The sequence below is a fragment of the Oncorhynchus tshawytscha genome, linkage group LG01 (genome assembly GCF_018296145.1).
Source record: "Oncorhynchus tshawytscha isolate Ot180627B linkage group LG01, Otsh_v2.0, whole genome shotgun sequence".
Taxonomy (NCBI): Eukaryota; Metazoa; Chordata; class Actinopteri; order Salmoniformes; family Salmonidae; genus Oncorhynchus; species Oncorhynchus tshawytscha.
This window is the reverse complement of record NC_056429.1, coordinates 44075294-44100168: the sequence shown is the minus strand read 5'-3', so window position 1 is coordinate 44100168 and position 24875 is coordinate 44075294. Positions and strand designations below refer to the sequence as shown.

General features: G+C 41.7%; 1 protein-coding gene across 8 annotated transcripts in view; it reads right to left on the bottom strand.

Moving 5' to 3' along the window:
- Positions 1-24875, bottom strand: part of LOC112251009 (DENN/MADD domain containing 1B) — a 174065-nt gene that overhangs the window by 32111 nt on the left and 117079 nt on the right. For all 8 annotated transcript variants that reach the window (XM_024421615.2, XM_024421624.2, XM_024421632.2 and 5 more), the window contains 4 exons: positions 19528-19573; positions 17910-18011; positions 6411-6536; positions 1404-1505 (listed from right to left, as the gene is read on the bottom strand). In XM_024421615.2, the coding sequence (XP_024277383.1) occupies positions 1404-1505; positions 6411-6536; positions 17910-18011; positions 19528-19573 (376 nt within the window). The remainder of the gene's footprint in view (positions 1-1403; positions 1506-6410; positions 6537-17909; positions 18012-19527; positions 19574-24875) is intronic.

The following is a 24875-nucleotide window of genomic DNA, read 5'->3' as shown; positions in this document are numbered from 1 at the left end:
TCAAATCCTATTGCTTCTAACTTCACTATGCTTTTTAAATAAATAAGACCTACATCACTTTTAACAGCACATTACTCAACAATAGTGAGACTTATGTCGCCTACGGTAGGCCTACAGTATATCGAAAAATATGACGTGACTCTCTGCCAATAATTACATTTCGAGGATTGGAGGATATTTCTGTAATTCAGTGATATTTATTCCCATAGTAATTCGTTATGGATCCATAACTAAATAAACATCGACATTTTGAAAGAGTATTTTTATCATTATTTCATTAATGAAAGCATAAAGATTATTATTAGTTACATTGTTTTAGTTTGAACGTGCAGACTGGCACTAAGAACAGCGGGAACATTTCCCTAGCCAGTGCCATTATTAGTGCAATGCCCCCTTAAAGTGTTGTTCTGTGCTACCCAGTGTGGCGGGGTGGGGGTCCACCCCTCCCCCTTCTTTCCCTTCCCCATGGGCTAGGTCAGTCTTCTGTGCGCGGCTGTGCGGCCCATCCCGTGCCCCCTGCCCTCGTGCCTTAAACCTCACACTTTCAGTGGATACAGTTGGAGAACTGCAAGGCAATCCCATTGTGCGCCACTCGGAAGCCATGACCAATATATATTGTCCTGCTAATAACAGGGTTAATAATATATCTGTGAGAATATCCAAAGGGCTTTTATATAATTCTAAATTAATAATAATAGTAATTGCTTTGTTTAAAAAATAACATTTTGGAGATGATTGAGTTTTCAAATAACGTAAAATGAGCGAGAAAAAGGCCATTCTTGAACATGGGGTGAGACATTGTTAATAATTTGTAAATAAAGCTAGTTTGATATTTAGAATGATTTATTTATGTTTTTAGAGGGATAGAAACCAAAAACCTACAGTCATCTCATGGGTCTCCCAGTTGAGGCTAGCACAGTTATTGAACCAGCATCTGTAGCAACACAGCTTGCACTGCAATGCAGTGTCTTAGACCGTGGTGCCACTTAGGCACTGGACAACGTGACTGGTTGGGAGTGGGCTACAGTAAAATAATCCAAACAAAAGAAAACAATAAAAACCTTAGTGTAACAACAGTTTAAGTAAGTAAGACGTGCATAATTATCACTTTCTATTTAGGTTTATTTCGCCCATTCATTGTCATTTAGAGACACAGTAGCGCCTTGGGATCCAAAAGCATAATCAGTGCTCTAACTCCGCCTTGCGCTGGTCTGGAGCAATGAAGTGGTGATGAAGGGTACCGTACTAAACCACAACCCGCAGCATAATCACAAAACCTTTAGTGAGCAACCACTGTAGCTCTTATTGTTTTTCAGTTATTAGGTAGGAATTTTCTCATGGTTCTGGAATGGCGGGCCTCACACATGCATGAATGCACCCAGGCACACACATCGCAGTGTTACCTGTTTGAAGAGCTGCAGATTGACCGCCATCTCCAAGAAGTTTCTCATGGTGCTGGAGCGGTGAGCCACAAAGCTCTCCTCGCAGAACGTGACTGGTTCCCCCTGACCAGAAACAGGAAGAGGAGGAGACAGGAAGATCAGAACCACATATTTAGAACCAGATAACGTTTACAGATATTTACACTTTGTATTCTGTGGTGGAATACTTTTAAAATGCAGGGATGTAAAGTACTTAAGTAAAAATACTTGATAAGTATTAACTTCTTCGAGATAGGGGGCGCTCTTTTAATTTTTGTATAAAAAACGTTCCCGTTTTAAACAAGATATTTTGTCATGAAAAGATGCTCGACAATGCATGTAATTGACAGCTTTGGAAAGAAAAAACTCTGAAGTTTCCAAAACTGCAAAGATATTATCTGTGAGTGCCCCAGAACTAATGCTACAGGCGAAACCAAGATGAAATTTCATACAGGAAATGGTCCAGATTTTGAATGCCCTGTGTTCCAATGTCTCCTTATATGGCTGTGAATGCGCCAGGAATGAGCCTGCACTTTCTGTCGTTTCTCCAAGGTGTCTGCAGCATTGTGACGTATTTGTAGGCATATCATTGGAAGATTGACCATAAGAGACTACATTTACCAGGTGTCCGCCCGGTGTCCTCCGTCGAAATTATTGCGTAATCTCCAGGTCCATGCGCGTTCCATTTTCTTCAGAGGAGAAACCAAACTGCCACGAATTATTTATCATCGATAGATATGTGAAAAACACCTTGAGGATTGATTCTAAACAACGTTTGCCATGTTTCTGTCGATATTATGGAGTTCATTTGGAAAAAAAGCTCGCGTTGTAATTACTTAATTTTCGTTTTTTTTTCTTACCCAAACGTGATGAACAAAACGGAGCGATTTGTCCTACATAAATAATCTTTTTGGAAAAACTGAACATTTGCTATCTAACTGAGAGTCTCCTCATTGAAAACATCTGAAGTTCTTCAAAGGTAAATGATTTTATTTGAATGCTTTTCTTGTTTTTGTGAAAATGTTGCATGCTGAATGCTAAGGTTAAATGCTATGCTAGGCTATCAATACTCTTACACAAATGCTTGTTTAGCTATGGTTCAAAAGCATATTTTGAAAATCTGAGATGACAGTGTTGTTAACAAAAGGCTAAGCTTGAGAGCTAATATATTTATTTCATTTCATTTGCGATTTTCATGAATAGTTAACGTTGCGTTATGCTAATGAGCTTGCGGCGATAATTACACTCCTGGATACAGGTTTTTTCCGTAGCCAAACGTGATGAACAAAACGGAGCGATTTGTCCTACACATATAATCTTTTTGGAAAAACTGAACATTTGCTATCTAACTGAGAGTCTCCTCATTGAAAACATCTGAAGTTCTTCAAAGGTAAATAATTTTATTGTGTTTAGTAAATGATGTCTGAGTGTTGGAGTGTGCCCCTGGCAATCAGTGAATAAAAAAAAAAACAAGAAAATGGTGCTGTTTGTTTTGCTTAATTTAAGGAATTTGAAACGATTTATACTTTTGATACTTAAGTATAATTTAGAAACTACATTGACTTCTGATACTTAAGTATATTTAAAACCAAATACTTTTAGACTAACTCAAGTAGAATTTTACTGGGCGATTTTCACTTTTACTTTAGTCATTTTCTATTAAGGTATCTTTACGTTTACTCAAGTATGACAATTGGGTACTTTTTCCATCACTGTTAAAATGTCACATTACTGATCTGATAAAGGACCAGAGAAATTAAGAAGTTGACAATACATTTCTACTGTATACTACTTACATATTTTATGCCACCCAAAACTTAGTAACTTTAGTAACTAGGTATTTCAGTCTCTCCTGTTACACTCTCTTGCATCATAATTAGCTGAGAGCTACAGACATTAGATGACAACATGACTACCCAGCCAATCAAAAGGAGCCTGCAGTGGTTCTACATGCATGTTTCTGTATAATTGGCCTAATTTGCAAATGTATATTTTTCTACAGTTACTTTTTAAGTATTGTGGAGAACCAGGCTAGTGTTTGAGGCTATGAACACACTAGGACATGTTCACTACAGTGTAGGTCTGGCCTAATTTTAGTGCTGGTTGGTTAATGCTATATATTACATCAAGATTAGTTTATAGTTCTGCAATTAGCAACTTTACTTCAGACATGGAATAGTTATTCTGAAAGAATAGGAACAGAAGAATGTCTTTCTTTGCAGATGGACTAATAAAGAACAAATCTAATTCTAACAAGGCAACAGTGAACATGACGTCCCCCACGAATGAGTTATTGTGTGTGTGACCAAAGATTATCCATTATATTGACCAGATACTTAAGTGGCCGCTCTAACAATGAAAATAAATGTCTTCAGAAATGTTAGCGTGATTACCAGTTTAGGGCTTGACAGTCATGTAAATTTGACAGTGGCACACCGGCCAGTACCATGTGAGAACAACTGGCCCGAAGGACTATATTACTGGCCCCACCCAAGATCCCAGTAGAGCAAGTTATGCATGCATAATTTCAGTTGTGATTTCATGTTTCATTTGCAGTCTGGGCAGGTACCTTATATTATAGCCAACCGTAAAATCTGATATCTACACTGATTGTTTGGAAAACCAAAATGAAGCTACACCCCCCCCGAATGATGACATACTGTATAGCCTATATTAAACCGTTTCAAATGTAATATTCCCCTCCAGAAATGAGCCAATAACAAATTGATGAAAAGCAATATATTTAGGGGCTGTACATGGTACATATTATCAGGCAGGTGTGCTATTTTAGCAATAAGCATCATCAACTGTCTCTTTGCAGCATCTGTGGCTACATGGCTGAAGCATGGGGTTGCTCCTCCGCATTGTTTACCCCAATGGGCTAATCATTAGCTAGATTACGAAGGGCACAGTTAAGTTTAATGAGGCCACATTGTTCACAAAAACTGCCTCCAAAAAAAGTACATGAATTCATACAGCCAAATAATAATTCATAACAGATCAATAAGTTATTTCCAATACATACTTTTCATATTAATACAACATTTTCCTCATAATAGTAGAAACAAGTGTCATTAATCCCCCACGGATTGGTTCACAATAATGGACTATTCCTCCCTGACAGAGTTCCGGTGCATCGTTTCACACGATACGATTGGAAACGTCGCTTTCATTAAAACTACGCTGCAGCAATGAGGCGCTTTCAGAAGGGGGGGGGGGCAGAGAAAAGGAAAAAATAAACGATTTAATGTTAACAGAAACATTTCCTAAGTGAACGCATTTCTTTAGTAAAAAGACAGGTGCTGCTGATAACCCTGCCATTGTCGTCGAGGCAGAGGACGTGTATGTGTAGCCCAGTGGCGGTCGGGGCCGTTTAAGATTACGGAGGAACTTTAGTTTGATTTCTATGAGCATGGCCTTGTTTCTATTACAGCATATTGGATGCCTGTCTGTCAGTCATATTCCATTCACCCAGCTCAACATAACATAGATAGGTTTAAGCTACTACATGAGACTAAAAATGGCCCAATTACCCATCATGAGGTTGCTACAATCTAGCCTACAAATTAAAGTTGATAACGTAGGTGGCGTGCACAGCTCGAGAGACAAATGGTAGTAATCAAGGTGACAGACAGTGACACATTCAATACAGCCTTGCACACCCTTGCCTGCATCTAGCTGATCTAGGGTGTCATCATTAAGTCCACACAGTTGCAAAACGTTGTGGAGCAGGCACAGTGCACGCTACAATAAGTGGTCGGCGGCGCTGATAGACAGGCTTAATCCATGAGACACATTTGACAGAAGAACATGAAAGTAACAAAAATTCTAGTATACCGAAACATTTTTTTTTCAGGTTCTAGTATTGAAAAGTACTCAAGTTTTGGTATACCGTGCAACACTAACACAGACACACTGGCTCTTCTGTGAAAGCATATGGGCTCCAAATACACATGCTTCAGTCAAATGGGGTGCTCAGAATGTGTGTGAGTGCCTGTGTATGTGTATTTGTGTGTGTGTGTGTATGAAAGTATGCGAGCATGGATGCCAATTTGTGTGTGTGTGTGTGTGTGTGTGGAATCATAGACTTTTATCTAGATCCTATGGGGACTAGGGAGATGGTATGTTGTGTGGACGTCACGGCACACACACAAGCTCTTTGCTCGCTCTGCTTTAAATGTTTGTGTCTGAAGGGAGTCAGGCAGTGTGTTCATGCCACTGTCTGTATACACAGACCGACAACACAGAGGCATCAATTATGGATCCCCTCTCTGGGACTCTACACAGCCCAATTACCCTTAAAGCCTATGAACAAAAGCCCTGCTATTTGACAAACAGTACATGGCTTGTTTTGCTCTCAACTGGAGTAACTTAGAATTGAGAGGCAGAGCGAGAGAGAAATGTTCTGGGATTTAGACTAGAGAGGGAAAGGAAGATAGTGAGAAGTGGCTAAAATATATCTTCAAAGAGAATGTCCTGACTCCTCCTGTAAAGGTACTGATATGTCAGTGTTTCAGACCACCTTCAGTCAACTCAAAACACACCTTCAACCTTCACTCACTGTTCAAAAACACATTTTCCTTTCACAAACTGAAAACAAACTTCTGAGTGTAGGGGTTAGGGGTATAATGATTAGGTCGAAGCGAGTTATTACAGGTTTGTACCTGAGGGTTGCAGTTAGGAGAAGCTTCTTATAGCTTTGTATCGGAGGGTAAGGGTTTAGGGGTAGGTTCTTACAGGTTTGTATCGGAGGGTAAGGGTTTAGGGTTAGGCTCTTACAGGTTTGTATCGGAGGGTAAGGGTTTAGGGTTAGGCTCTTACAGGTTTGTATCAGAGGGTAAGGGTTTAGGTTTAAGCTCTTACAGGTTTGTATCGGAGGGTAAGGGTTTAGGGTTAGGTTCTTACAGGTTTGTATCGGAGGGTAAGGGTTTAGGGTTAGGCTCTTACAGGTTTGTATCGGAGGGTAAGGGTTTAGGGTTAGGCTCTTACAGGTTTGTATCGGAGGGCATCTCGGTAGGATCCAAACAGAGCAGCCTGAGCCCGGAGGAAGGCCCTTGCTACTCCGCTTCCTGTTGATGTCGACTGCTTCTTTAGCTTACTCTTCAGAGAGTGGACCTGAGAGAGAGAGAAAAACACATAGGGAACCAGAGACAGAGAGAGCAAGCAAGAGAGAGAGAGGAAGGGGACGGAGGGAGGGTGAAGAGAGACATATCGAGAAAGGAGAAGAGAGAACGAGGGTGGAGAGAGATAGAGAAAGAGGGGAGTGAGAGAGGATGGAGAGGGAGAGAGAGGGAATGAATGAGAGAAAGAGAGTGGAAAGAGAGGGAAAAGTTAAATTAACACCTGTGAAATTGGTAGCTGGAACGGGAGAGCCATTCTGGGTGTGAAGTGTCACATTTACAGGTCATTCCAAAAAAAAAAAAAAAAAAAAAAAAAAAAAAAATTGTATCTGTTGTGCTGCAGAGAGCACCTGCAGAGAGCACCTGCTGCTCTGTTAATTGAGCAGAGGATGGGGGAGATGGAGAGGAAGGGGAAGGGAGTAAAGAAGGACTGTGAAAGAAAATCCAGTTGTCTCGTTCTCTCTCCCACTCTACTTCTTTTCTTTTCCTCTTAATGCCACTCCTTGTACTGTCCTGTAAATCCCTCCCTCCCACAGGAGAGCAGCAGCGTGCAGATGCTTATTTATGGGTGACCCATGCGGTCCATCGGAACGTCTAAGGAAGGTGTCAAGAGCCTCTTCACCTGCTCTGAAGTCTGTCTGTCAGTCTGTCTGTCTGTCTGTCTGTCTGAAAGAGGATTGTATCTCCCTGTCTGTCTTGTATCTAATCACAAAATATACACTGTCCCTTGGTTATATACACAGTGTATAAAACATTAGGAACACCTGCTCTTTCCATGACAGACTGAACAGGTGAATCCAGGTGAAAGCTATGATCCCTTACTGATGTCACTTGTTTAATCCACTTCAGTGTAGATGATCGGGAGGAGACAGGATAAAGAATGTTTTTTAAGCCTTGAGACATGGATTGTGTATGTGTGCCATTTAGAGGGTGAATGAGCAAGACAAAATGCTTAAGTGCCTTTGAACAGGGTATAGTAGTAGTTGCAAGGCGCACTGGTTTGAGTGTCAAGAACTGAAACTCTGCTGGGTTTTTCACCCTCAACAGTTTCCTGTGTAGCCAACTTGACAACTCTGGGAAGCATTGTAGTCAACATGGGCCAGCATCCCTGTGGAACGCTTTCGACACCTAATGTCCACGCTCTGACAAATTGAGACTGTTCGGAGCGCAAAAGGTGGTGCACCTCAATATTAGGAAGACGTTCCTAATGTTCTGTACACTCGGTGTACAATGCCCACGTTGTTGTTAAACTTTTTGTGAAATGTTTAACAGTCTAAGAACTGTACCTATTGATTACCATGTGAATACATAGGCCTACATCACGCAATGTAAAGCAAGAAAATGTTTCCACAATTCCGCTTTAACACCCTCAAGAGACCAGACCAAAACAATCAACGAGCACCTACAGTAAAAGTACTGTTTGTCATATTAGGAGAAACGCTGACTGCTGTTTGAGTTCGCCGTTAGAAACTAGAGGGAGTAGAAGCAGTGTGTTAACAGAGTCTCACTAAACCCCTGGGGTTTAGTCTGACGCTCTCTCTCCACCGTGTCCCCGTTCCCGCACTGCCTGCTACCATCCACCACGAAAACTCCCTCCCCTCCAAAGCATCAAACAGCAGTTTATCACTGCTAAATTAACAACTGTCATCTCCACACTCACTCATTTTTGCTAAATACTTTTATGTTTATGTAAAGTTGTTTCTGAAATTAATATTTCATGTTTGTGTGCGTTTGCAGATTTTTTTCTTTCTCTCCCACTGCAAAATCTTTAAAAGGTCTTCTTTTTTTTTTTTAGCTTGAGAATCAAAGACAACAGAATGTCAGTCAGTCTACTGCTGATACCCTGAAGACTGCCAGACAGGCGGGGAGAAGTAAATTCTGCTGCTCGCGGAGTTCTGAAGATCAGCGTTTAGAGGAGAACGATTACAAATACTTTTTAATGAAAGGGAGGGACACAAAGAGATGTTCTGTTTTCGGGAATATCATTCGAATGAGATTGTTTTAGTGACAAGTTAGAATGTTGAAAATGTGTCTTGATTTGTTTTGAGAAGGGAAATTCCGTTCGTCCAGTGACGAGTTTGACCATTTTTTAGAAAGCAATTGTGTTCAAAAATCGAATCATCTCCGAAAGGCGACAATCACAACATGCACTCATAAAAACAAAACCCACACATCCCATAAAACAATCCAACAAATGTACAGAAAAATATCTAAAATAATAAACTTGTGATTAATAATACGTGTGTGTTTGACAGACGAGGCTAGTTGGTGCAGTTGCATCTCATCAGGCATGCTGCAGCAGTAATGGTCTCTGTCAGACTAATTAGCTTTTATAGTGTGAGCGTGGCTAACAAGACGTGAGCAGGCGTCACAGAGAGACCCTGCTCTACAGGTGATAACCCTATTTGGCAATGACATTTTTTACTGTAAAGCCACACTGACGGCCAGCAGATCAAAGGGACTGACTCCCCCAATGGGTCCAATTAACTATAGCATTGCAGAGAGAGAGAGAGAGAGGGAAGGAAGGGGAGAGAGCGCAAGTGAGAGAGAGAGCAAGAGAGAAAGAAAGAGGGAGAGAAGGCGAGCGGGAGATGGAGAGGGGGGGCTAAGGAAAGGAAGGCGCAAAGAAAAAAAAAAAAAGTGTTGAGTTATGATAGTCATAATCTATGCAGAGAGGCCTTTCCCGTATAGGTCTTTTCCCCAAAGCTGTGATCTTTTCAATTTACATCAAGGGAGGATGGCTGTGGATGAAAGGCGTGCGTCTGAGGAGCGGCAGGCCGGCAGCCACACAGGGTAGACACGGGGGCTCATTAAGCCACGGCCCAGCCTCCCCATAACAAGGACTGAAGTGGCTGGTGTAAAGAGCAGGGGGTCACAGGTCAGACCGGGAACAGATCTCCATTTAACTCAGCAGCTGGAGATGATAATTAGCAGGTGCAGTAGTGATATCGGTCTCTCTGTAAAGGATAAGACTAGCGACTGTCATTGGATCATCGCATCTCTGCTGTGGGCTGGGGTGGTTCACACATTCACACAACACACGTGGGCGCACACACATACGTCATGTAACACCATTCTGAAGTTTTATCTGATTGAACTGTAGGTCCTCTCCCAGTGTGTGTACATGTATTGACAAATATACACCGACACAATTACGCAACAAAAATATGTTTTAAAGGAGAAAAAAAATTGCAGAGCACTCAAAATTGAATCACTTCAGAATATCCAAGAAATAACTTTAAAATAATATTACATGTGTTCAAGGACAGCAAAAACAATTCTAACAAACATGAAGTGTCCAAAGCAGTAAATGTGCCATATCTTTCAGCTCTGGTGCATTACATATAGAAACAGAAAAGAGAAAAGTTTCATCATCATAACGAGACGCGGAGGATCTAGTACAGCCGTCAAGGATAACGAGGCTTGGCTGGTACTGTAGCGTCCTCTAAACACATGGGAACCAACATCAACTAACGTTGTCTCACAGCACACAGTCACACCACGTTACCGTACAGGCACCAACTGTCTGACGACTTTTACTCTGGCAAAAGGCACAGCACAGCTAATTGTTACTGAGCATTTCACTACTATTTATCTACAACTAGACAGCAGTGGAACCATACACGGTTTGTCTCCCTAGCTAAAACCCAGCAGCATTTTGTAGAGAAAGGAAAAGCAAAGGTAAGTGTTTGCCTAAATATAATGGAGCATTTATCAGTGATTGGAGCAGTGGAAAAATGTGCTTAAACCCAGCAGCAATTTGACATAGAAAATAATCTATATCCTAAGTATATAGAATGTGTTTAAAATGAAAAATTGATTAAAAAAATACTTGTAATAATGACAATGACAATTAAGGCTCTACCAGAGCATATAAAACTCCCAAATTTCAACCCTGACACTGCTGCTGTGGTAGAAAGTTTGGGTTTTCTCTTCGAACCCAAAAAATAATGTTTTGTTAAGATTCTGTCCAGGGAAAGAAGGCCGTGGGGATGCAATTAAAGAACTACAAAGAAGGAAAAAAAATAGTTATGAAAATCTCCCGCTTTCTTTTGATGTGCTGCTGCCTGAATGTTACACATACCCTCATGCACAAAGACGTGTGTGCGCATGCACACACACACACACACACACACACACACACACAAAAAACACTCCACCCACATTTAAAAAATAATAATAAAAAGAATATCTGACACATAAAACTCAATATAAAACTATTCTTACCCTTAGAGTCCTTCATTCTTTTAACTACAATTTCTAGTATATAAACCAATTCCTCATAACAATGTTATTCAAGACAAACACTCAATTGCTTGTATATTTATATCCAAAATCATTTTCATTAACGGTCTTCTCTAGTTGCAAAGCAAAACTATGACTTCCAAGTCCACCAGGCTCAACCTCTAATATAAGATGAGAGGACAGAGAAGGCAGGTGAAGTAGATTTTAATATCTTGCGGCGTCTTTCCTGCTGGTGAGATGTGTAGCTAGATGTCCCACAGGAAAAACAAACAAAGACACTGTTACCTACAGCCCATATGAGCAGGACTATAGATCCATCATCATTTTATTACCCGCAGTGAAATAAGCACATCAAACAGATGATGATGATGTGTGCGTGTCTGTGTGTGTGTTCATTTTAACTAATAGGGATATCTAATGGCAGATGCTACTCCCTGAAGTGGGGTTACTTTGTCAGGCTGACCCTGTATAGCAGGCTCTGGGATGAGCTGGGAGTTTTGCATACATAATTAAACATATCTAAATGTCATCTTTACTTCAAACACTAACTGGTCTCTGGTGCTCCCTGGGTTGACTTCAAATACAGAATGGACCAGAGCATCAACACACACACACAGAGACACAGAGAAAGAGACACAGAGACAGAGAGACACAGAGACAGAGAGAGAGGGACTCAGAGAGAGAGAGAGAGAGAGAGACTCAGAGAGACAGAGACTCAGAGAGAGAGACTCAGAGAGAGAGACTCAGAGAGAGAGAGAGAGAGAGAGAGAGAGAGAGAGAGAGAGAGGAGACAGAGAGAGAGAGAGGAGACAGAGAGAGAGAGAGAGAGAGAGGAGACAGAGAGAGGAGACAGAGAGAGCAGAGTAAAAATTCCCCAAACTCCAAAACTCTGTTTGATGGACAAGATTGGGAATTGTAGTTTGAAGCAGAAACAGAGTGTACATTGAGTTAAATTAAGTCAGGGCAATTTAACAAGACACAGTTGTCAGTCACGCATGCACCCCCTCCACCCCCAAAAAAACATGATATGAATCGTCATCAGATCATAATCAAAACAGTTACCTGCCGTTAACCTTCTTTTAACTCATTATGCTTCATTAATAAGAAGTGAGCAATCCTAGCGGAAGCAGCACGGTTCAGTACTGATCTTAATGTACAAGCCAATCTCTGAGGTAGGTAGCTTATAGTTTGGGAAATCCTGGAGCTGCTTCACAGTGGAAATGAGTTGAGGTGAAACACACACACCTGGCCCTACTCTGTATGCAGTGTACAGCTGTGGCTGTGGCTAACGCGTATTGTGGACGAAGCAGAAATGTGTAAGTAGAGAAATCTTTCTCCTAATTTAAATGTCAGCTTGGCGTTTTGAGTGATTATCGTTCACCATCGACAGGACTCAGAGTGACTTTTAGTGAGACAGGAGTGTACCTTCCTCTGCGTGTGTGTGTGTGTGTGTGTGTGTGTGTGTGTGTGTGTGTGTGGGTGTGCGTGTGTAGCTGCATTGGCTGCTGATGATGTTGTTTTCTGTGAACTGAAGCTGAAGCTGAACTCCCAATTAAAGCTGTTGTGTTTGATTACCTGTGCCAGGTTATCTCTGGAGACACACACACACACACACACACACACACACACACACACACACACACACACACACACACACACACACACACCTCTCTCCCTCTGCCATATTTGTTAACTTCCCACCACAGTCTTAAAATACAACAAGTAGGTGTGCACTGGGTACATTTCCCTCATTGATTGGAAACACAGATGATCAAATATAGAAAGGGTAGAAATGTAAGGAACTGTGTCAAAAAAAGCCAGTGGCGACAGAGAACAGAGGGAATTACACATTGCGATTTGAAAGAGGTTCTCGTACATCTTACTTTGAATGTGTAAAACACACAAAAGGAAGAATACATTATTTTTTTTAAACAAATACTCCAGTCATAGGTTTTGATATTAAGTCTACGGGATCAAATAAAAATGGGATTCAGTCGCACATTGTTTGTTTTCAGAATTAATGGTCTGCCTAATTTGCTATTCTTGGATATTTTTAATGACTAGCGTGGCAAATAACCACACTACACCCCAGCCCAATTATAACTGTATCACTGTGTGGGAGAAGTCTGCAAAACAATTCAAAAAACACAAAGAATGAAAGAAACAAAGAATAAAAGCACCTTGATCTTTAGAACAACAGCAGTGGTTCATATTGCACATTCCTTGTTCTATACACTTGTCAACACGTTGATTTTAATAAAACACACATCAACCTCAGAGACCTATATTAGTAGCATCTGTAGAAAAGCGGCTGAAACTTTAAAAGTGTTTAAGAACCTATAAACCTTTTCAGACCCATGCCACAAATTAGCAAACTTTTTTTTAAAACTCAAAACAATGCCACTAATGAATACATATTAAGAGCAAATTGTTCTCTTCAACAAAATATAAGGGACTTTTTAACATTATATTACACCATTACAATATTGTAATTTAACATTATAAAATTATTTCTTTAAATCTATAAATGTGCTTAATATGCCAAACAGATTAAGGACAGGAAATAGATTTGTATTATAAATCAGCTGCATTATATTTCCATTTCATTGCAATACTCAACAAGAAAAATGTAAATGTTCTGTGCAGAAACAGTCTGATGTCATATTTGTATTTATTTTATTAAACGTACATTTCATTAAACAAAAAATAATCTCAACAGGAAAAAAAAGACAACAGCTTATTTTAGAAAATGCCTTCACAACTGTCAAAATTCAACCTTTACCGAGAAATGATTCATGTGTAATAACCACCGTCAAAAGTGAACATTCTCAGTGCGTAGTAGCGCGACATTCTCAGTGCGTAGTAGCGCGACATTCTCAGTGCGTAGTAGCGCGACATTCTCAGTGTGTAGTAGCGCGACATTCTCAGTGCGTAGTAGCGCGACATTCTCAGTGCGTAGTAGCGCGACATTCTCAGTGCGTAGTAGCGCGACATTCTCAGTGCGTAGTAGCGCGACATTCTCAGTGCGTAGTAGCACGACATTCTCAGTGCGTAGTAGCGCGACATTCTCAGTGCGTAGTAGCGCGACATTCTCAGTGCGTAGTAGCACGACATTCTCAGTGCGTAGTAGCGCGACATTCTCAGTGCGTAGTAGCGCGACATTCTCAGTGCGTAGTAGCGCGACATTCTCAGTGCGTAGTAGCGCGACATTCTCAGTGCGTAGTAGCGCGACATTCTCAGTGCGTAGTAGCACGACATTCTCAGTGCGTAGTAGCGTGACATTCACAGTGCGTAGTAGCACGACATACTCAGTGCGTAGTAGCATGACATTCTCAGTGCGTAGTAGCACGACATTCTCAGTGCGTAGTAGCACGACATTCTCAGTGCGTAGTAGCGCGACATTCTCAGTGCGTAGTAGCACGACAAATTCAGAACAAAAGTACAATTAACACAGGAACCTAAACTCGGTCTCATCTGATGTTTCCAATAAAAACACACGTCAGAAATAATTCTCAGAAGGTTACACACATCCTTTTCTCACCCTTTAACCAATTATTCTCTCTATTTGTAAATCTTTAGCTGTTTCGCCGAGCGGAAGCGCTATTGGCGTGGTAGCATTTCTAATAGTCAATAAATCTCAAATATTATGTGTGGAATTGGGGGAAATGGCCATTAAAGGGCAGGCAGCGGGCAGCTGCGGGGTCTTGTCTGGGAGCGGGCCAGGTAATGCAGGACGTCTGTGACCCCTGACCCCTCCAAGAGTAGGGCCAGTGGTCAGCCGACGCCACATGTGACTAATAAAATGTTATTTGATTTGATGCACAAAGTTGTTCCGCAGCAACTTTATATACTTGAAACACTCAAACCAAAAAATGTGCCCCTGAATCTATTTTAATATACTTGGCTTTATGGAAGGAATGAGGCATTGGATTTTCTAAATGTGGAAAACTCTCACTATCTGAATCGCAGGTTAGATAATGCTGAGGTGGAAGGAGATGCAGGTTATCAGCTGCTCATCTTTATCTACTAATGCAGTTTGCTCCTGATAAATTCATATTAACAGTACCAATTTAATTACTGTACATTCTTCCTCTTAAATGCTAACTGCTCTTGATTGGTTTAGCTTATGCTGTCATGGCAGTCCCAAGCCGTTCTATTCATTAGGAAGCCACAGTACAGTCAGCGAGAACAGGTAAATGAAGTGTCTAATCATTTTAGCTGTATAGAGTTATGACAGTTCTATAAAGACTTCCCTTTGTTTGCAATAACAGTTCTATGACCTTAATCTCAAGCAGCCAGTTAACAGTTTCTTATTCTGAGATTAAGACAGACTCTTTTAATTAAGCCTTCAGTTCCCCGGCCGTTGGTTCTGACGAACTGAGCAATGCCTCTCAACCATCCTACTGTATGTAAACACAATTATCAGATGCCATGTGGCACGTCCTTCCAGTCTAACGAGCAAACTAACAAGGGACTTGGAATTCCCCGCAATTAGTACCTGCTCTTTTACTGATTCATCTACATCACCCCTAGCGATGAGGGGGCAGGAGAGAGAGAGAATGTTTTTTGATTTTTTTTTTCTGTAATAAATATATGATGGTACTGTACTGTAGTAGGTGACACATCTTGTTTCAGGCGGTGTAATTCGCCGTGATATGAAGAGTGTGTTCTGTGATTAGTCGGAGGGAAATGGCGAGCTCGAGGATCAAAGCCGCCACTTAATTTAGCAGACGACAAAGACAAAGGCTTTTCTCTGTTGCCTGTCGGATTCAAAAGAGCCATCTCCCTTTTATGACAGACTCAGTTTGCGCTTTAATTTAGGATTGGAGTCCCTGGGCACAGAGAGGCGGGCTGCTGCACAGTCAGAGAGAGAGAGAGGTAGCCGTACTGCAGGTATAGGTATACTATTAGGGCTGTGTGTGTGTGTGAATGTGTGTGTGTGCGCCTGTGTGCACACGCGTGTGTGTGTCTGTATGAGTACAGTACACACACACACACACACACACACACACACACACACACACACACTGCTTCACAAGGAGTATTAAATCCCCCCTAGAGAGGAAAGAAACAAACAGCCTCCTGCGTGATTCAAACGGAGGGATGACAGGCATGCATGTGTGTGTGTGACCCTGGTTTCCTGTTGCACTGACCGGTGTCAGTGCTACATTAATTAAAGAGATGGAGCTGGCAGGTGGCTGTAGAGACACCACTGGTAATTGGCCCCCTTCTTCTCTCTCTCTCTTTCCCTGCTGCCACAAACCCAGTCTTTCCTTCTCTCCCTCCGTCCCTTCTCAAACAGTCTTTCTCGCTCTGTCGTTCCCGGAGACGTGCCACTGGGCAGGCAGAAAAAGCAGTCTTTGAGGAATAATGATTAGAATAGAGGGAGATGAAGGGGAGAGATGTTTCCACAGATCTGATGGCTGATGAATGCTGCTTGCCTTTCAGTGTGTGTATTTGTATGTGCATGTGTGTGTTGCAGGATTTCCCACAAGCGCTGCTAAGGACCAGGGGAGTGGGGGGGGGCAGGGTTGGTTAGACAAGTGAGGAAGAGTGTGTGTGTACATCCTGAAGAAGACATGGATTTACAATGCATTCGGAAAGTATTCAGACCCCTTCACTTTTTCCACATTTTGTTATGTTACAGCCTTATTCTAAAATTGATTAAATTGTAGGTTTTTTTTCTCATCAATCTACACACAACACCCCATAATGACTAAGGAAAAACAGGTTAAGAAATGTTTGCTAATGTATTAAAAATAAAAACTTAAATATCACATTTACATAAGTATTCAGTCCCTCTACTCAGTACTTTGTTGAAGCACCTTTGGCAGTGATTACAGCCTCGAGTCTTTTTGGGTATGACACAGGTAGCCTAGTCGTTAGAGCGTTGGGCCAGTACCCAAAAGGTTGCTGGATCAAATCCCCGAGCTGACAAGGTAAAAATCTGTCATTCTGCCCCTGAATGACAGACAAGGAAGTTAACTCACTGTTCCCCGGTATGCCGTCATTATAGAGAATAATTTAAACAATTCCTTCGACCTCATGGCTTGGTTTTTACTCTGGCATAACACTGTCAACTGTGGGACCTTATAAAGACAGGTGTGTGCATTTCTAAATCATGTCCAATCAATTTAATTTACCACAGGTGGACGCCAATGAAGTTGCAGAAACATCTCAAGGATGATCAATGGAAACAGGATGCACCTGAGCTCAATTTCGAGTCTCATAGCAAAGGGTCTGAATACTTATGTAAATAAGGTATTTCTGTTTCGCTTTGTCATTCTGTGGTATTGTTTGTACATTGATGAGATTTTTTTTTATTTAATCCATTTTAGCATCAGGCTGTAACATAACAAAATGTGGGAAAAGTGAAGGGGTGTGAACACTTTCCCAATGCACTGTACTACTTGTGTTGATGAATGAGAGAAAGAAAGCGGGAAAAGAGAAGGAAGGTGTGAATGGAGGAGTGTGTGAATACTGTAGGTATAAGTGCAAGATAGTGAGTGTGTGTGTGAGAGAGAAACAAGAGAGACAGAGAGTAGGTGTGAAAGAGGCTCTGCATATAGTACCAGTCAAAAGTTTGGACACACCTACTCATTCAAGGGTTTTTCTTTATTGTTAATATTTTCTACATTGTAGAATAATAGTGAAGACATCAAAACTATGAAATAACACATATGGAATCATGTAGTAACCAAAAAAGTGTTAAACAAATCAAAATATATTTTAGATTCTTCAAAGTAGCCACCCTTTGCCTTGATGACAGCTTTGCACACTCTTGGCATTCTCTCAACCAACTTCTCCTTGAATGCAGCATTGAAGGAGCTCCCACATATGCTGAGCACTTGTTGGCTGCTTTTCCTTCACTCTGCGGTCCAACTCATCCCAAACCATCTCAATTGGTTTGAGGCCGGGTGATTGTAGAGGCCAGGTCATTTGATGCAGCACTCCATCACAATGTAGAAAATAGTAAAAATAAAGAAAAACCCTTGAATGAGTAGGTGTGTCCAAACTTTTGACTGGTACTGTATGTGCATGTGTAATAAGAATGATGGCGGGAGAGAGACTGTGTGTGTTTGAGTGTGTGTGTGTGTGTGTGTGTGTGTGTGTGTGGGCTCACCACGTCGCTGGGCAGGTTCTGCAGGTCATCCTGGGGGCTCTCCAGTGTGTTGGTGTCCACATTCAGAATCACTACATCCTCCAATGACCTGCTGCGCACTCTCTGAGAGGACAAAACACAGGTTGTCAGCTAAACACGCACACACACCAATCATCATAAAGAAACAATTATCCCTCACACATACCAATCATCATAAAGAAACAATTATCCCTCACACACACCAATTATTATAAAGAAACAATTATCCCTCACACACACCAATCATCATAAAGAAACAATTATCCCTCACACACACCAATTATTATAAAGAAACAATTATCCCTCACACACACCAATTATTATAAAGAAACAATTATCCCTCACACACACCAATCATCATAAAGAAACAATTCTCCCTCACACACACCAGCAAAAGTTTGTGGTTGGAAAAATAATTCTCCCTCCCCCAAAAAAGCTGAAGAAATTGAAACACAGACCGTATTTATTAATCTCGGAGTGTTTTTAATGGAACAATTACAGTTTTTATTGTTCCAGAACTTGATACTGTGCCGCAAATATTTCACAGGTCATTATAATAAGTCACACAGACCTTTTTTATAACCTCCAACCCACATTCTCATCTTACAGCCAGAGTGTTTTAGATTTAAATACACTGACAAGTAACATTTAAAACTACAGTCAAAAACAGATTTGCTCCACACACACAGACAAATACACCAAAATGAAAAAAGGGCACACAGCAAACATTCAAAGTCTGCAAACATTTTCTAGCAGCGTAAATCCTGATGCCTCAACAGTAGTCTGCTGTGCTGGGCTGGAGTCTTCCTGATAGCTACAAACCACACGGATCTGTATGTGGTGCTCAGTAGGCAGGTGGGGCTGGAGATCTCGAGTTTGTCACTTTTGTATGTGATAGTCTGGGATACGGAGACTCTCATATACACACACTGACACAGATATGCACACACAGACACACACGAGCAAACATACAGGCACATACAGTACACACATGCACACAGTCGTACACAACAAACACACACTTGTGTGACAGTGGTGGCTGCGGAGGCTTGCATGCTGATCTGGCAGTGCACGAGAGAGGGTCTGTCACTGGTACAGTGTGTGATGAATACCGCTACTGCCAGGAACGTCACACACACACACGCAGTGACGGGTCTACCCCCGACCAACACACCAGCTCTCAATAACGAAGCACAAAAGCTCTTTGTTTGTGAAAACTGTCTTTTTCTCTGTCATTTATTTGTTTCTTAAATTGGTAAGCATGCACACAACAGATAAAAACCTAGAGGCAGAAAAGGAAAAGCATTGTCAATATCCTTTTGATTTGGTTTCCAGTGTTGGGTACGTCAATGTTAATATTGCATCGTTATGAAGTTCACCGTTTAATTCATTCTCACAGCTGCAATCACAGCTGTTTGATCACACTTATATACTGTACACATCCACTACACAGTGACAAAAACATTAAAAAACTAGATACGACATTTTTGAAAAATGAAATAACCAAATCACAATACAGTTAATAAAATATAGCGGGAGAGTTTCAGAATCAGATTCTAATTTAGATATAATATGATGTGTCTGCGATTGTTTGACTTACCTCCAGCAGACTGAGATGAACTCCCACAAGGTATGGCATGGGGGCACTAGGGAAGAGAGAATTTGAAAGAAGGATCTGAGTCAGGACTAAATTATTAATGATAAAATAACGACTGGGTGAAATAATTAATGCATTTTATACACACACACACACACACACGCGCACACACACACACACACACACACACACACAGTAATATTGTAGAATAATAGTAAACATATTTTAGATTTGAGATTCCTTGATGATAGCGTTGCACACTCTAGACATTCTCTCAACCAGCTTCATGAAGAATGCTTTTCCAACATTCTTGAAGGAGTTCCTACATATAATGAGCACTTGTTGGTTGCTTTTCCTTCACTTTGCAGTCCAACTCATCCCAAAACATCTCAATTGGGTTGAGGTCCTGTGATTGTGGAGGCCAGGTCATCTGATGCAGCACTCCATCACTCTCCTTTTTGGTCAAATAGCCCTTACACAGTCTGGAGGTGTACTGGGTCATTGTCCTGTTGAAAAACAAATTAGACTCACACTAAGCGCAAACCAGATGGGATGGTGTATCGCTGCAGAATGCTGTGGTAGCCATGCTGGTTAAGTGTGCCTTGAATTCTAAATAAATCACTGCCAGTGTCACCAGAAAATCACCCCCACACCATCACACCTCCTCCATGCTACACAGTGGGAACACACATGCAGAGATCAGCCGGTGGGAACACACATGCAGAGATCAACCTTCTCTGCGTCACACAAAGACACGGTGGTTGGAACCAAAAATCGAACATTTGGACTCATCAGACCAAAGGACAGATTTCCACCGGTCTAATGTCCATTGCTTGTGTTTCCTGGCCCAGGCAAGTCTCTTCTTCTTATTGGTGTCCTTTAGTTGTGGTTTCTTTGCAGATATTCAACCATGAAGGCCTGATTCATGCAGTCTCCTCTGAACAGTTGATGTTGAGATGTGTTGGTTACTTGAAGCATTCATTTGGGCTGCAATTTCTGAGGCTGGTAACGCTAATGAACTTATCCTCTGCAGCAGAGGTAACTTTGAGTCTTCCTTCCCTGTGGCAGTCCTCATGAGAGCCAGTTTCATCATAGAGCTTGATGGTTTTTGCGACTGCACTTGAATAAACTTTCAATGTTCTTGAAATGTTCCGCATTGACTGACCTTCATGTCTTAAACTAATGATGGACTGTCGTTTCTCTTTGCTTATTGAGCTGTTCTTGACATAAAATACATAAAATAATATACAGAAAGTACCCGAGCTCTGAAGCAAGCCTCCAGAAAATTGTAACGGAAATGGCGTTACACCAAACTAGTCTTCCGACTAGCTTGGAAGACAGTACCGTGCAGTAACAAAGATAACTCACTATTTTTCCAACTTAAACAAGGAAAATAAGAACAATCCAACATTTATTTTTGATACTGTCGCAAAGCTAACTAAAAAGCAGCATTCCCCAAGAGAGGATGGCTTTAACTTCAGCAGTGATAAATTCATGAACTTCTTTGACAAAAACATCATGATCATTAGAAAGCTCCTCTTTAAACCTGCATATTCCTCCAAAGCTCAGTTGTCCTGAGTCTGCACAACACTGCCAGGACCTAGTATCAAGGGAGACACTCACGTTTTTTTAATACCATATCCCTTGACACATTGCTGAAAATAATCATGGCCTCTAAACCTTCAAGCTACATGCTGGACCCTATTACAACTAAACTACTGAAAGAGCCGCTTCCTGTGCTTGGCCTTCCTATGTTGAACATAATAAACGTCTCTCTATCCACCAGATGTGTAACAAAAGTGGCAGTAATAAAGCCTCTCTTGAAAAAGCCAAACCTTGACCCAGAAAATATAAAAAAACTAAAATCGGCCTACATCGAATCTCCCATTCCTCTCAATTAAAAAAAAAAAAAAGCTGTTGCACAGCAACTCACTGCCTTCCTGAAGCCAAACAATGTATAGAGTCTGGTTTTAGACCCCATCATAGCACTGAGACTGCACTTGTGGAGGTGGTAAATTACCTTTTAATGGCGTCAGACCGAGGCTCTGCATCTGTCCTCGTGCTCCTAGACCTTAGTGCTGCTTTAGTGCTGCTTAGTGCAAACCTCCTTACTGTCCCTAGAATTTCTAAGCAAACAGCTGGAGGCAGAGCTTTCTCCTACAGAGCTCCATTTTTATGGAATGGTCTTCCTATCCATGTGAGAGACGCAGACTTGGTCTCGACATTTAAGTCTCTATTGAAGACTCATCTCTTCAGTATGTCCTATGATTGAGTATAGTCTGAAGGTGAACAGAAAGGCACTTGTGCAACGAACCGCCCTTGCTGTCTCTGCATGGCCGGTTCCCCTCTATCCACTGGGACGCACGTGATCTTACTGTCCGGGTTGGCGCCCCCCTTGGGTTTGTGAAGAGGGGGAGATCTTTGTGTGCTATACTCAGCCTTGTCTCAGGATGGTAAGTTGGTTGTTGAAGATATCCCTCTAGTGGTGTGGGGGCTGTGCTTTGGCATAAGGGGTGAGGTTATATCCTGCCTGTTTGGCCCTGTCCGGGGGTATCGTTGGAAGGGGCCACAGTGTCTCCCAACCCCTCCTGTCTCAGCCTCCAGTATTTATGCTGCAATAGTTTGTGTCGGGGGGATAGAGTCAGTCTGTTATATCTGGAGTATTTCTCCTGTCTTATCCGGTGTCCTGTATGAATTTAAGTATGCTCTCTCTAAATCTCTTTCTTTTTCTTTCTTTCTCTCTCTCTCTCGGAAGACCTGAGCCCTAGGACCATGCCTCAGGACTACCTGGCCTAATGACTCCTTCCTGTCCCCAGTCCACCTGGTCGAGCTGCTGCTCCAATTTCAACTGTTCTGCCTGCGGCTATGGAACCCTGACCTGTTCATCAGACGTGCTACTTGTCCCAGACCTGGTGTTTTCAACTCTCTAGAGACAGCAGGAGCGGTAGAGATACTCTGAATGATCAGCTATGAAAAGCCAACATTTACTCCAGAGGTATTGACCTGTCATTTATGAACATTTGAACATATTGGCCATGTTCTGTTATAATCTCCACTCGGAAGAGCCATAAGAGGACTGGCCACCCCTCATAGCCTGGTTCCTCTACAGGTTTCTTCCTAGGTCCCAGCCTTTCTAGGGAGTTTTTCCTAGCCACCGCGCTCCTACACCTGCATTGCTTGCTGTTTGGGGTTTTAGGCTGGGTTTCTGTACAGCACTTTGTGACATCAGCTGATGTAAGAAGGGCTTTATAAATATATTTGATTGATTGATTGATTGATTGACCTGGTCTTTTACCAAATGTATACCACCCCTACCTTGTCACAACACAACTGATTGGTTCAAACGCATTAAGAAGGAAAGAAAGTCCACAAATGATCTTTTAACAAGGCACACCTGTTAATTGAAATGCATTCCAGGTGACTACCTCATTTAGCTGGTTAAGAGAATGCCAAGAGTGTGCCAAGAGTGTGCAAGGCTGTCATCAATGCAAAGGGTGGCTTTGAAGAATCTCAAATGTAAAATATATTTGATTGATTTGTTAAGCAATTTTCTGGTTGCTACATGATTCCATGTGTTATTTCATAGTTTTGATGTATTCACTGTTATTATACAATGTAGGTGTTCTAAAATTTTGACCGTCAGTACATACACACAGAATGCATTCAGAAAGTATTTCCGAAACCCTTTCCCTTATTCCACATTTTGTTACGTTACAGCCTTATTCTAAAATGGATTAAATAAATAAAAATCCTCATCAATCTATACACAATACCCCATAATGACAAAGTCAAAACAATATTTACATAAGTATTCAGACCATTTGCTACGAGACTCGAAATTGAGCTCAGGTGCATCCTGTTTACATTGATCATCCTTGAGATGTTTCTACAACTTGACTGGAGTCCACCTGTGGTAAATTCAATTGTACATGATTTGAAAAGGCACACACCTGTCTATATAAGGTCCTACAGTTGACATGCATGTCAGAGCAAAAACCAAGCCATGAGGTCGAAGGAATTGTCGGTAGAGCTCTGAGACAGGATTGTGTCGTGGCACCGATCTGGGGAAGAGTACCAAAACATTTCTGCAGCATCAAAGGTTCCCAAAACACAGTGGCCTCCATCATTCTTCAATGTAAAAAGTTTGGAATCACTAAGACTATTCCTAGAGCTGGCCGCCTGGCCAAACTGAGCAGTCGGGATAGAAGGGCTTGTTCAGGGATGTGACCAAGAATGAGATGGTCACTCTGACAGAGCTCAAGAGTTCCTCTGTGGAGATGGGAGAACCTTCCAGAAGGACAACCATCTTTGCTGCACTCGAACAATCAGGCCTTGAGTGACAGCCCGCTTGGAGTTCGCCAAAAGGCACCTAAAGGACTCACAGAACATGAGAAACAAGATTGGTCTGATGAAATCAAGATTGAACTCTTTGACCTGAATGCCAACAGTCACATCTGGAGGAAACCTGGCACCATCCCTATGATGAAGCATGTTGGTGGCAGCATCATGCTGTGGGGATGTTTTTCAGTGGCAGGGACTGGGAGACTAGTCAGGATCGAGGGAAAAATGAACGGAGCAAAGTACAGAGAGATCATTGATTAAAAACCTGCTCCAGAGAGCTCAGGACCTCAGACTGGGGCGAAGGTTCACCTTCTAACAGGACAACGATCCTAAGCACACAGCCAAGATAACGCAGGAGTGGCTTTGGGACAAGTCTCTGAATGTCCTTGAGTGGCCCAGCCAGAGCCCGGACTTGAACCCGATCGAACATCTCTGTTGAGATCTGAAAATAGCTGTGCAGCGACAGTCCCCATCCAACCTGACAGTGCTTGAGAGGGTCTGCAGAAAAGTATGGGAGAGACTCCCCAAATACTGGTGTGCCAAGCTTGTAGCGTCATACCCAAGACGACTCGAGGCTGTAATCGCTGCCAACGGTGCTTCAACAAAGTACTGAGTCTGAATAGTTATGTAAATCTGATATTTAAAATGTTAATTTTTGATACATTTGCAAACATTTCTAAAAAACTGTTTTTCTTCATCATTATGGGGTATTATGAGTAGATTGATGAGGGGGAAAAACAATTTAATCAATTTTAGAATAAGGCTGTAACAAAACAAAATGTGGAAAAAGTCAAGGGGTCTGAATACTTTCCAAATGCTCTGTACATACAGTATGAGGAGAAAGCTGAAGTCGTAACCTTTTCACTGATGTAATCAGATCTCATGTTTGATTCCCAGTTCGTCCACTAGATCGCAGTAGAAGATCACATGATGTGACTTGGCCACTTGAAACCAGATGCGCCTGGTTTGATCTGGTTTGGGTAGTAGCTCACTGTGTAAAAATGGCTTTG